Source organism: Microtus pennsylvanicus, chromosome 5, assembly GCF_037038515.1.
Source record: "Microtus pennsylvanicus isolate mMicPen1 chromosome 5, mMicPen1.hap1, whole genome shotgun sequence".
NCBI classification, from domain to species: Eukaryota; Metazoa; Chordata; class Mammalia; order Rodentia; family Cricetidae; genus Microtus; species Microtus pennsylvanicus.
The window spans coordinates 125243102-125255112 of record NC_134583.1 but is presented as its reverse complement, the minus strand read 5'-3'; the positions used below and the strand labels follow the sequence as shown (position 1 = coordinate 125255112).

General features: G+C 50.8%; 1 protein-coding gene across 7 annotated transcripts in view; it reads right to left on the bottom strand.

The window, feature by feature from the left end:
* Window positions 1-3999: 3999 nt before the first annotated feature.
* Wbp1l (WW domain binding protein 1 like) overlaps window positions 4000-12011 on the bottom strand; it is a 61346-nt gene continuing 53334 nt past the window's right edge. For all 7 annotated transcript variants that reach the window (XM_075974293.1, XM_075974297.1, XM_075974294.1 and 4 more), the window contains 2 exons: window positions 9456-9617; window positions 4000-7305 (listed from right to left, as the gene is read on the bottom strand). In XM_075974293.1, coding sequence (XP_075830408.1) covers window positions 6572-7305; window positions 9456-9617 — 896 coding nt within the window. In that variant the 3' untranslated portion in view covers window positions 4000-6571. The remainder of the gene's footprint in view (window positions 7306-9455; window positions 9618-12011) is intronic.

The window sequence follows — 12011 nt, the reverse complement described above, 5'->3', positions numbered from 1 at the left end:
TTCTGACCATTTCCAAGGGTCATGCCATCCTTGTGTGAGTTGACTGTTATGGGAGCTGTTGTTGTTGTTGTATTGTTTTCTGAGACAGGGCCTCACTGGGGAGCTTCAGCCGGCCTCCATCTCATTGAAACCACTTGCCTCTGCTTTCCCAGTGCTCCGACCACAAGCGCACCACCACACCCAGCCAGCCAAAGAGGAAGTTAACTTCGACCTAGACCTACAGAAGCCCTGCTTCTCCCTGGGGGGGTGTCGGAAGGTGTGAGGCCTGGGAGGGTGGCTGAGGAAATGTTTCCTGCCTCGCCTTTCAGGGAGTTTTACACTCAACAGGCCCTTCCTTGATTTCCTCATATTTGCGAACTCACCAGTCTCCTCACATGGCTTCTGGGCACACTGCAACTCTTTGCTGTCTAGCCTTTGGGATCAACAGTTCTGGCTTCAAATCCTGGCTCTGCTATTCATCAGCAGTGAGATCCTGGATCTCTGAATGTCTTCCCCTCCTTACCACTGACAGAGCAGGGATAATTACTACCTGAGGAGCTGTATCAGGGTTAGGAAACTGTGAAGATGCTTGAGCAAGGCTCACCTCAGGCCCACAGCCAATGATTGAACAAGGCTCAGGTTCACAGCCAATGATTGAACAAGGCTCGTTCATCTCAGGTCCACAGCCAATGGTTGAACAAGGCTCGGCGCAGGTCCACAGCCACCGAGTAATAACAGGACACAGGCAGGTATGACCTGGACATTTTATTACCTGTTTACCTTGGGCTTCATCTTTGGCCACTTCCCAGATGCAGAGACCCAGGACTACGCTGCTTGCGGCTTTTCCACACCACGCTCCATGTGGCTCCCAGGTGGACCTCTTGGGCCTTTGTGCTTTTTAGCACCTGGCACGCAGTAGGGAGCACTCAATCTTTTAGCACCCAGTAACCTATAGGATCCTATAGGTGCCTAGGATTCCCTGAGCACCTTTCTGCCCCTGGCAACCATGGAGTCACTTTTACCTCATCTCCCAGTTTGTACTAACGGTACTGTGTGCCTTGTCCCTCTCCAGGACTCCACTCTGAAGACAATACAGTTCTCGGGCGTCTCTGGTTTCCCGAAGCCTAGCCCATGGCAGGTGCCCACTAAAGACTCTCCAGTCCTACATACGTCTATACATGTATGTGCATGGACCTTGAGGCAGTCTCATTTAGAGCAGAGGATGGCCTTAAGACCACTGTATAGTCAAGGGTGACCTTGAATTTGTCAGGTCTCAAACCAGGGACAAACGGCCCAGGTGCCCATTTACTTCTTCCTATATAATCCCGCCATTTTGGCTACACCAGTTCTTTTACCCTCTTAGCTTCTTGGTGCCCTTGTTTCTGGGCTCTTCGCTCTCCTCACATGGCCGGACTTGGTCTGGCCCTCTTCACTCTGGACTCTCCCAGATGTCCCTGCCTCCAACCATGCTCTCTCTTTTGTCCACAATAAACCTTTTCCTCCACCATACCTAGGAGCAACCATGTCCTTCTGTTTTATGATTTTTTCCCCTTCACCTCTGAACGTTCACCTCCCAAATGCTGGGATTACAAATTGCTCCACCACATTTGGTTAAGGCTCACTTGTGCCCAGGCTGGAACCTGAAACCCAAACACCTCCCAACCATAGCCCTTCTTCAGGTTCAGCAAGAAACAGCTAGCACTCAGCCAAGCCTCCCTCCTTCCTTCATTCTCTCTCTCCCTCTCTCTCTCTCTCTCCCTCCCTCCCTCCCTCCCTCCCTCCCTCCCTCCCTCCCTCCCTCCTAGAGTCAAATTTCTCAATACCTAAAACCAGGAAACTGGTTGGTGCACACCTTTAATCCCAGCACTCGGGAGGCAGAAGCAAGTTAATCTCGGAGTTCAAGTTTAGCCTGGTCTACAAAGTACCAGGATAAGCTCCAAAGCTACACAGAGAAACCCTGTCTCAAAAAATAAATAAATAAATAAATAAATAAATAAATAAATAAATAAATAAAAACAGCAGGAAACTGAAAACGAACAAAAAATCAGAAAACTGAAAACTGAGGTTGCCTTGTCTTGGGCTTCTGAGCAAGTACAGTCTCTAGCTGAATCCTGAACTTGGTCACTCGAGGGAAGAGACAATCTTCATACCACATTAGGAAAATGAACTCCCTTGACCCAGTGTTCCAGGAGCCTAGAAATCAAGTGTAGATGAACAACCCCTGGCCCTGGCCCAGAAGAGTCAGACCATTTTCTCTTGGGGCCACTCAGCCATTATCTCTAAGCAGGCGGGAATGGAGAACACCTCCAGTTCTTCCTTGTGGGTTTTTGGTTGTTTTGCTTTAGAAAACAGGCTCTTGCTAGCTTAAGGTGGCCTGGAACTCACTGTGCGTCCCCAGCTGCCTCTCCCTGTGTTGTGCAGCAAGCATGCACCACCACGCTCAGCTTCCCAGGCTTCAGAGGAACTGGCCTCCCATGCTAATATGGGTACTGCCTGGAGCCTGGCAGCTTAGAAGAGAGGGACAGCAACTATCTCCACTGAGTTATTGAGAAGCTAGGATATGGTCCTTTAGCCCAGGACCAATGTCAGGGGCAAAGACCATGTCTGGCTAATTCAAACTCTCAAATATATTGGGGCTGACTGCCATGCAGCCGCTACCCAGGGGACTCAACCACGGTGAGCAGACCTAGGGAGCAGGAGCCCCTTTTGGGAGGTGGGCAAGGCTAAGCATCACTATGCTTCAGCACTCGCAAGTTGCCTAAAGAGAAATCGTGTTGGAGCCGGGCGGTGGTGGCGCACGTCTTTAATCCCAGCACTCGAGAGGCAGAGGCAGGCGGATCTCTGTGAGTTCAAGGCCAGCCTGGTCTACAAGAGCCAGTTCCAGTACAGGCACCAAAGCTACAGAGAAACCCTGTCTTGAAAAACCAAAAGAGAGAGAGAGAGAGAGAGAGAGAGAGAGAGAGAGAGAGAGAGAGAGAGAGAAAGAGAGAAAGAAAGAGAGAAATCATGTTGGGTGAAGGTATCCTTCCCCAGCAGAGGCAGCAACTAGTCTTGGTCCAGGGACTAACGCCTGACTCTGGGCTCTAAAGGATGTGTTACAACAGAGGGTGAGATGAACAAAGGAACCACTGGCCTACAGTGGCAGATCCACACCTACAAATGCACTGAGAACCTCCAGCTCAGCATTTAGGGCCTCAGGAGACGGCCCACGAGTCCCGGAGCCTCTGAACCAATACCTAATACCTCACTTGCATGCCAATTGTTCTACGCAGGTGTATTTTGCCACCTTAACCTCTAAGCACTGGAGAACGGGGTGCGTGGCTCTTGCTTCTGTCACATTTCCTGAGATTCCATCCAGCACTTGCTGGGCACAAAACAGGCAACTCAGCACATGTATCATATTCTAAGGCCGAGTGCAGTGGCTCATGCCTGTAATTCCAGCCCTAGGAGGCTGAAATGGGGAGGAGCCAAGGCTGTGTATGAAGTTCCTGGAAAATCTGGGCTAGAGTGAGATCCTATCCCAAACAAAAACAAAACCTAAAGTCAGAGCTGGAGAGACGGCTCAGTGGTTTAGAGGACCTAGGTTTGACTCCCAGTACCCTAACCCTAACCATCTGTAACTCTAGCTCCAGAGGATGGTGCCCTCTTGTGGCCTGCATGAATCCTGCACGCATCTGGTGCAGACATACATAGCAAAACACCCACATGCATAAAATAATCTAAAAAAATAAAAAGCTCCAAACCAATCCAGCTTTGGGGAGTCTGCCAACGCTTGTCTCTGCCTTTGGGATTGGATGTTAATATATTTATGGAATGTCACAGTGTATTTCTGATATTAGCAACAGAAATTCCTCAGGACAAGAACGGACTCAGCAGCAACCCCTGCCTACTGCTGGCCCAGGACCCTGCCCTTGACTGCTATGGTTGGTCTTGGTATAGAGCAGGCCAAAGGCAGGAGAGTGACCTGGAGTCTGAGGAGGAAGAGACAGAAATGAAGTGTGGCAAGGAAAACAGTGGCAGGACGTTTAGGACTAATTTTATTAGGGCTTCTCACAGTGGTTAGAGCCACTCTGTCTTCAGAACGATCACAGCACAGGATATGTGTCACCCAGACTGCCCAGGGACCAAGAGCAGCGGACTCTTATTGCTTAAGATACACATATTCACAATAACTGACGGACGCCGATGTGCCTCGCACAGGAATGTGTTAGCGGCTGCAAAGCTGACCGTAGCACCAAGCCCTCTGCCTACCCTCTCCTCCCACTGACCTGGAAACCCAACTCAGCCAAATCTCCCTGCCCCTAACTCCTATTTCCTGTGCTCGCTCTGAGCGCCAGTGTGGCCCAGCAGGGGCCCAGACTGGTGCTGCCATCTTGGTGGGCGCTACAGTGAAGCCAGTCCTCACTCGGGTCAGCTCCCCATCCTGCCAGGGAAAAGAAACTGGAGAGGGCTCCACCTCATCGCTAGTTAACTGAAGAAGGATTCATTTTGGGGAGAGTAAGTTCTGAGTTGTCTGGGACTTTTAACAAGGTGTGTGAGGGCTATAGCTCGGGGCCCTGTGGCCACACACCAACCCCTCAAGACCTCGGCAGAGGAGGTGCAAGCTTGTGGCATCGAGGTGTCTGCCAAGGACTCCTGGTGATCCTGGGCAGGCCGATGTCTGAGCCACAACTGGTCCAAGCTTGTCACTCAAGACTCAATCAAGCTGTCTGACCGCAGCGGAGGGAGGGAGACCCGTTCAGAATACATTTCCACACACAGGGAACAGAATGTAGGCCTCTGAGTGTCCGTGGAGCACTGTGCCAGTCGCAGTGGTGAGCTGAGGAAGAAGCCTCGCCCTGGAGGGCAGTGTCGCTGGCAATCAGAGGCGCTGCCGGCGACACCGGAGTACAGTCAGACGTTTGTTCGGTAAACAGTAAACGCGTAAAATAAATTACCTTGAGAGGGCCAGATGAGCTCCAGACATGTGGCTAACGTGAGCAGAATGGTCATTCAAAGTATCTTCACAGGAACACAGGGCTCGGGGCCACATACAACTCGCACACTCACGCACATGCACGCACACGCACGCACACGCACACACACGCACACACACACGCCATCCAACATCACTGTGTAGACTTCACTTTTGTTCGACAAGGATTTTGGTTTGTGGCATCCAAATGCGGACACACATCACCTCACAGCCTCGGACCTGTGTGTGTGTGTTTACACGTGGACCTTTCTCCTCTCATCACTAAGGACGGTGCGGAGTCTACATATCATCGTTCAAGAGCGGGGAAGGAACCACCCTCCTTGCATGGACAGGGCTGGGCGGGGAATGTTCGTTTCAGCTGCTTCTAGGCTCCTTTTTCCTACCAAAGCCAGGTGACGGCAGCCAGGCCCCGAGGTCCTGCTGGAGGTGACTGTCACCCCCTGCCTGAGAGACTCTTTACACAGGCTGTGCAGGTAAGGCACCCCTCTCCAGTAGGTTCGGGGCGGGGGCAGCCATAAGAAGCACAGATAACAACAGTGTTCCTTCTAAGTGGTCAGTTTAAAACAAACAAACACAAACAACAGACTTGGATAACCCAAGAGAAAATACCGTGTGAGGGCAAGGCTACGAGGCTGCCTTGCCCAGGACACACAATCTCCTCAGTCCATCTACTTACAGAGGACAGGGAGAGACTGCAGATTGCATTCAGGATGGACAGGGACCACTGGGCACCTTTGGGCATGGACAATAGGCGGAAGTGGAGGATGCCATATCTCTACCAGGCGTCAGACTTAGATCTCCACTCACAAAAGGGTCAGGACTACCGCATTCTCTCCTGCTGGCCCAACATTATAGCCAGACTCTTGGAAACTCAACCTGGGGAAAGCTGCAGAATTCCCTGGCACAGAAGAGGATTCTTGCCTGTCCACCCATGAGGTTGTTTCCAGCTAGCCTTGGTTATTTGTTTTAAAGGAAAACACAGAGAACACAGGATAAGCGTCTATACCTGAACCAGGCTGAAGCCAGCAGAAGCCTGCTGGGAAGGGCCCCCTCTACAATGCAGGGGTGCACTCTCTACCTGGGGCTTGCCAGATAGAAGCCCCCCACCAACCCGCTCACCGGCTCTCACCCTCCCACAGGGTTAGACCAATGCCAGCTCTGCAGACACTGGCAGCCACAGGTGACAGCCACAGGCCCAAGTTTCGTTCACTCGGGGCCAAGATAAACTGTCTCTCCCAGACTGAGACACAGCGAAGGTCTCTTCCAAACCACTATGTCACCGAGAACCATCTTGGAGCCCAGCCCCAGTCCTGGGGGGCTTTCCAGACAGACGTTTCTCAGCCGAGCAGGTGAGATACAGCTCTGAAAAGGGGGGTGCGGAATGAGTCCCAGAACCGGATTCTCAGTCTTCTACAACACTGTGCTTTTGTGGGGGGAGAGGAGGCATCCACACCCCAAACTTGTACCTGGAGACGTGGGAAAAGTGGGACGGGAGGGGAGAAAAAAAATGAAAGGACAAAGTGGCCGTACCACTTCTCAAAGTCACTTAATGCTTCTCTTGTGGGTGTCCCCTGCCCTGGTTGTCTGTCAAGCTCTCCGGTGCAGGCAGGGCCTGCTCTAGCTGGGGGAGCCGCCGCGCTGCGAGTTTGGCGAGTCCTGTTCATTGATGGTGTTGAGCAGTAGGCAAGCCGGCGGCCGTGGCAGGTGGGGGTGCCCAGGCTCTCGAGCCTGCTCCTCAGAGGCCAGGCAGAGCCCTTCCTCTTCGTCAACGGGAGGTCGTACGTGACAACTGTCACAGAAGTCCAGGGGCCCGTCCAGGCCATCGTCGATCAGAGTATTGAACTCTTTGAGACCATCGTCATGGTGGCCCCGGTTGCACACACACACCTCAATGCCTGAGTCACCCGTGAAGCGGCGATGTCGGCTAGGGGTCTTGTCTTTGTTGTCGGGGGGTACACTACCATGCTCCAAACTTGAATCTTTCAGTAGCTCCTCCTTACACTCCGAATCCCTGTCCAGGAAGGCCCCTGGGTCCAGCTCCCCGTGGCCGGCCACTGAACCACTGGACTCCATTCCAGGGTCTTTGGTGGCTTCGCGGTCAGCGGGCACTTCAGAGGGCTGAGGGTCAGCGACACTCGGGGGTCTTGTGCTGCTTCTACTGGGTCCAGACGGAGGACTGCTCTGTGCCCCCTGGGAGCCCTGGGGTGGGTCAGCGCCTGGGGGGCTGCCGCCTGCAGGGCCACCCTGAGGGGGCAGCAGCTGCTGCTGGAAGGCACTGTACGGTGGGGGAGGAGTCGGAGGTCTGTTCACCACTTCCTCATAAGGAGGTAGTAAATAGTTTGGCAAAAACCCTAGAACAAGGAGGTACAGAGGAGAGATTAGCAGTGGCTAGCATCCTAACAAAGCGCACACTGAACCTGCTATTGTCCCCTCCCACCTCGGAAGCAGAGCCATCAGTGGCGGCCATGGGTAAGAGGAGGGGACTAGAAACTGCCTACAACAGTGCTTCTCGACCTTTCCAATGCTGCGACCCTTTAGCGGGTCCTCGCGTTGTGGGGACCCAACCACGAATTCTATTTGCTGCTATTTCACAACTGTAAACTTGCTACCATTATAAATCGTAATGTGAATATCTGATACACAGGCTATCTGATGTGATCCCTGTGAAAGGGGTTGCAACCCACAGGGTGAGGACCACCGGCCTACAGGAATAACAGTGTGGGTGTGACCCGACCGTCCTTCTTGTCATCTGAGAACCACTGATGCTGCTACCCGAGCAAGGACCTCCTGCCTTCCTGGGGTTAAGGGACAAGGGGAGGCAGGTGTGGCGAAATGGCTTCTTCCTAGAATGAACCTGTTTCCCAGGACACACAAGCCCCACACTTCCTTTGAAAAAGCTTCCATTTTTTGTTTTGTGTTGGGGAAGGGGAATAGCAGGCAAGAGAAAGGAAGGAGAGCGTTGAGGCTATGCACTTAGGTGCAGTACCTAAAGCTGCCAGAAGAGGGCGCTTGTTGGCCTGATCCTGAGTTATTCTGATCTATGGTGGGGAGAACTGAACTTGGGTCATAGGCAGGCTCTGTACACGCTCTCTCCAGTGCTGGCCCCACATTTCTTGCTCAGACTGTGTCCTCCATCTGTCCTTAGGCCTCAGTCAAGGGCCCTAACGTAAGCATTATGGACCACACGCTCTTTTTCTCCTCCCCCCCACAGATATCTCATGTACGGGGCTTTTTCCTGAAGGTCAGAAATTCAGACTGCCTCTGTCACTACAGGGCGGTTGAAGATGCTCTGGAAGGACAGACAGGCGGCACCTTGACTCGGCTCGGGAGCGGTGAGTGAGTGAGGGGCCCCTGTCACCAAGGCACATCACATACATACCAGGTGAGTTCCTCCCGAACACGCCGAGTGCCATGAGGCTCAGACCATCTATCTCAGAACTGCAACGGCAGCTGCTAGCATCTTCTGAGCACTTACTGTACACACCCAAGGCACCAGGCTAAGCAGCTACCCCTCCAGCTATGAAGCCCGAACATTTACGACACTATTATTCTGTATAATGTGCCCGATGGCTTTAGACAAGATGCCTGGTTGGGGCCCCCCGTGGATCACATGAGAGCACGGTATGGGGAATTCCAGAATCAGGATTTTAGTTACGTCACCAAGTTTCTGTCTGTCTCTTCCAATGAGACTCTATAAGGAACCCACAGGGCAGCAAGTCAAACAGGAGGGTTCAGGCGGATGAGTGCCAGATCTCAAGCCACTAAAATTATACAGACTTCCATTGACTATGTGCCTTTAAAAAAAATCCAGAGGGTTGGAGAGACGGCTCAGATGTTAAGAGCACTACCTGCTCTTCTAGAGGTTCTGAGTTCAATTCCCAGCTCCCACATGGTGGCTCACAACCATCTATAATGAGATCTGGTGCCCTACATGCCAGAACCCTGCATACATAATAAATTTTTTTTTTTTTTTGGTTTTTTACGAGACAGGGTTTCTCTGTAGCTTTGAAGCCTGTCCTGGAACTTACTCTGTAGACCAGGCTGGCCTCAAACTCACAGAGATCCTCCTGCCTCTGCCTCCTGAGTGCAGATTAAAGGCGTGTACCACCACTGCCTGGCAATAAACAAATCTTTAAAAAAAAAATCTACTTCAAGGCCATTCTTGGGTTCCATATAATGAATTTGAGGCCAGTGTGGGTTACATGAGACCCTGAATTAGTTTATGTGTGTGTATATATGTATGTGTGTGTATAATATACATGTATATGTGGTCTGTTAAAGGGTCAGAGATCTAGCTGCTGTGAGCCTGGGAATGGCCCTGAGGACTTGGGGACCACGACCATAGCCTGATTCACTGTGTGATTCTCTACTTGAGAGCCCCTGAGTGTGGCAACAGAGGGCAACCTTGGCCAGGCGTCCTAACCACGATGGACCATTCGGGTGCAGGCTCTGTGCAACTAAGCCCCCGAGGATGGGGTATGGTGACCTGGGCTGAACGTACTGAAGTAAAATGGCAGCGCTGAGTAATTGTGGGCTTCCCGGTAGGCGATCAGGTTGATTTCATGTTGCCGCTGCTGGGCCTGAAGGCGGTGCTTGGCTCGGCGGTGGTGACAGACACAGCAGCAGCTCAGGATGATGACGACGGTCCACACTAGCCAGAACCCTGGGAGTTGGGGAGGCAAGACAGAGAGGCACACACACAGTGAGGACCGGCGAGATGGGGCAGCTCGCAATCGAGGTCTAGACGGTACCCTCACGGCTGGGCACAGACAGTAGGCCTCACCCTGTCATTTTATGTCAAGCCACACATTCAAAAAACAATTTTAAAAAAATTTATTTATTGAGTATGTATACAGTGTTCTGTCTGCATGTGTCCCTCCAGGCCAGAAGAGGGCACCAGATCTCATTAGAGATGGTTGTGAGCCAACATGTGGTTGCTGGGAATTGAACTCAGGACCTCTGGAAGAAGAGGTCAGTGCTCTTAACCTCTTAGCCATCTCTAGCCTCCTTAAAAATCTTTTTGCTACAGGCAAATATGCTCAGGACAAAAGGAAGGGAATGGGAAGGAGAGGAGGGTCAAGCCATCAATCACTTCAGCACACTGACAAGGTCTGTGTTTTAAATGAGGTAGACACTAATAAGAGATCCTAGACAAAATACTTGAGACTTTCTGGTGCCTAGTTCCCTTCTCTGCCCCAACCCAGAAGACCTGCAATTGCGGGGGATTTCAGAGCAGCCCATCACATAAGAATTCTACAGTCAGGCAGTAGATTCCCATGCTTTTAATCCCAGCACTTGGGAGGCAGAGGCAGGTAGATCTCTGTGAGTTCAAGGCCAGCCTGGTCTACAAAGAGAGTTCCAGGACAGTCAGAGCTGTTTCAGAGAAACCCTGAAATCTTAGGGTTCACCTGATGAGAGACAAGCTGAGGCTTTTCCCATGTGCCTCTGTAAACCATGATCACTAAACAGAAATGGAAAAGTTTTAATTGCCTCAGGCCCTCTCTTCCCCGGAGAGTGTAAATGGCTTCCTGTGTTATCTATAATTGGGTACAATTCCATCTCCCGCTGCCTCAACAACCCACTACTCCCCCTCCCGCCACCACCCCTTAAACCTGCAAGGGCAGAGGACACTGGCCACCTCCCTTTCTTCCTCCACTCCAGGCCGTGTGGAGTAGACGACCATAGCCCTCTCATTTCCCACTGCCTCAGGAGACCCCAGTACGAGAACACCGCAATTCTGAACAGAAAAGTCTTTTCAACACTTTTTAAAAAATTAATGGTACACTTTTGCTTAAATATATACAGACATATATGGGAGAAAGATTAGAAGGAAAAACACAAGAATAACGACCTCTTAAAAATGTATATAGCTGGGTGGTGGAGCACTCCTTTAATCCCAGCACTTAGGAGGCAGAGGCAGGCGGATCTCTGCGAATTTGAGGCCAGCCTAGTCTACAGAGCAAGTTCCAGGACGGCCAGGACTGTTATATAGAGAAACCTTGTCTTAGAAAAATCAAAATTAAATAAATGAATAAATAAATAGATATATGATAAATAGATAAAAATGTATATGTGGGAGTGCTTGCTTGCCTGGTGCCCTTGGTGGTCAGGAGGGAGTTGGCTCTCCTGGAAATGGAGTTACAGACGTTGTGAGAATCCAGGCAGATGGTGGGACCTGAACCCAGGTCCTCCACAAGAGCAGCAAGTGCCCTTATCCACTAAGCCCTCTATCTCTCCAGCCCCAAATAGCGAGAGACCATTATGAGAAATTTAAGCTTTTTTTTTCTTTCTCTTTTCTTTGTCTGTTTGTTTGTTTTTGAGGGTTTCTCTGAGTAGCCCTGGTTGTCTTGGAATTCACCCTGTAGACCAGACCAGGCTGGCCTCAAACTCAGAGAGAGATCCTCCTGCCTCTGCCTCCTGAGTGCTGGGGTAAAGGCCTGGGCCACCACCTTCCAGCTGGCTCTGTTTTTTTCAAATGATACATTTATTTCTAAAAAGTACTGTGTAGGGTGGATTTGACAAAAAACGCATATGTGCATGCATGAGATTGTGAAACACCTTTTAAATTACCCTATGTATGTATAATGTATCAGTGTAGATGCCGTGTATATGTGTGTAAAGGTCAGAGGATAATTTATGTGCGTGCAAGGTCTGGGAGTAACTTCCAGTGTAGAGATCAGGGGGTACTTTATGAGCGTTTATTAACACCATAAAGTAACCTCCCCTTTAGAGACAGGGTCTCACATGGTATAGGCTGGCCTTAAACTTACTATACAGCTGAGGCTGGCCTTGAAGTCCTGATCTTCCCATCGCTACCTCCCAAGGGCTAGAATACAGACAGGGGTGTGCCACCACTCCTGGCTGATCCCAATGCTTTCTATATGACTTTTTTGTTCTCATTATTCTAATCTTAGTAAGGTCCATGAAGCCATAGAATGGCAATAAATGTAATTAACTTAAAATATGAAGTGTGCTAACAGCTTAATATGGCAAGTTGCCGTTATCTTTCTAAGTTGCCATAGAGTTTAACTGTATTTAATAAGCCATATTTGGGGGC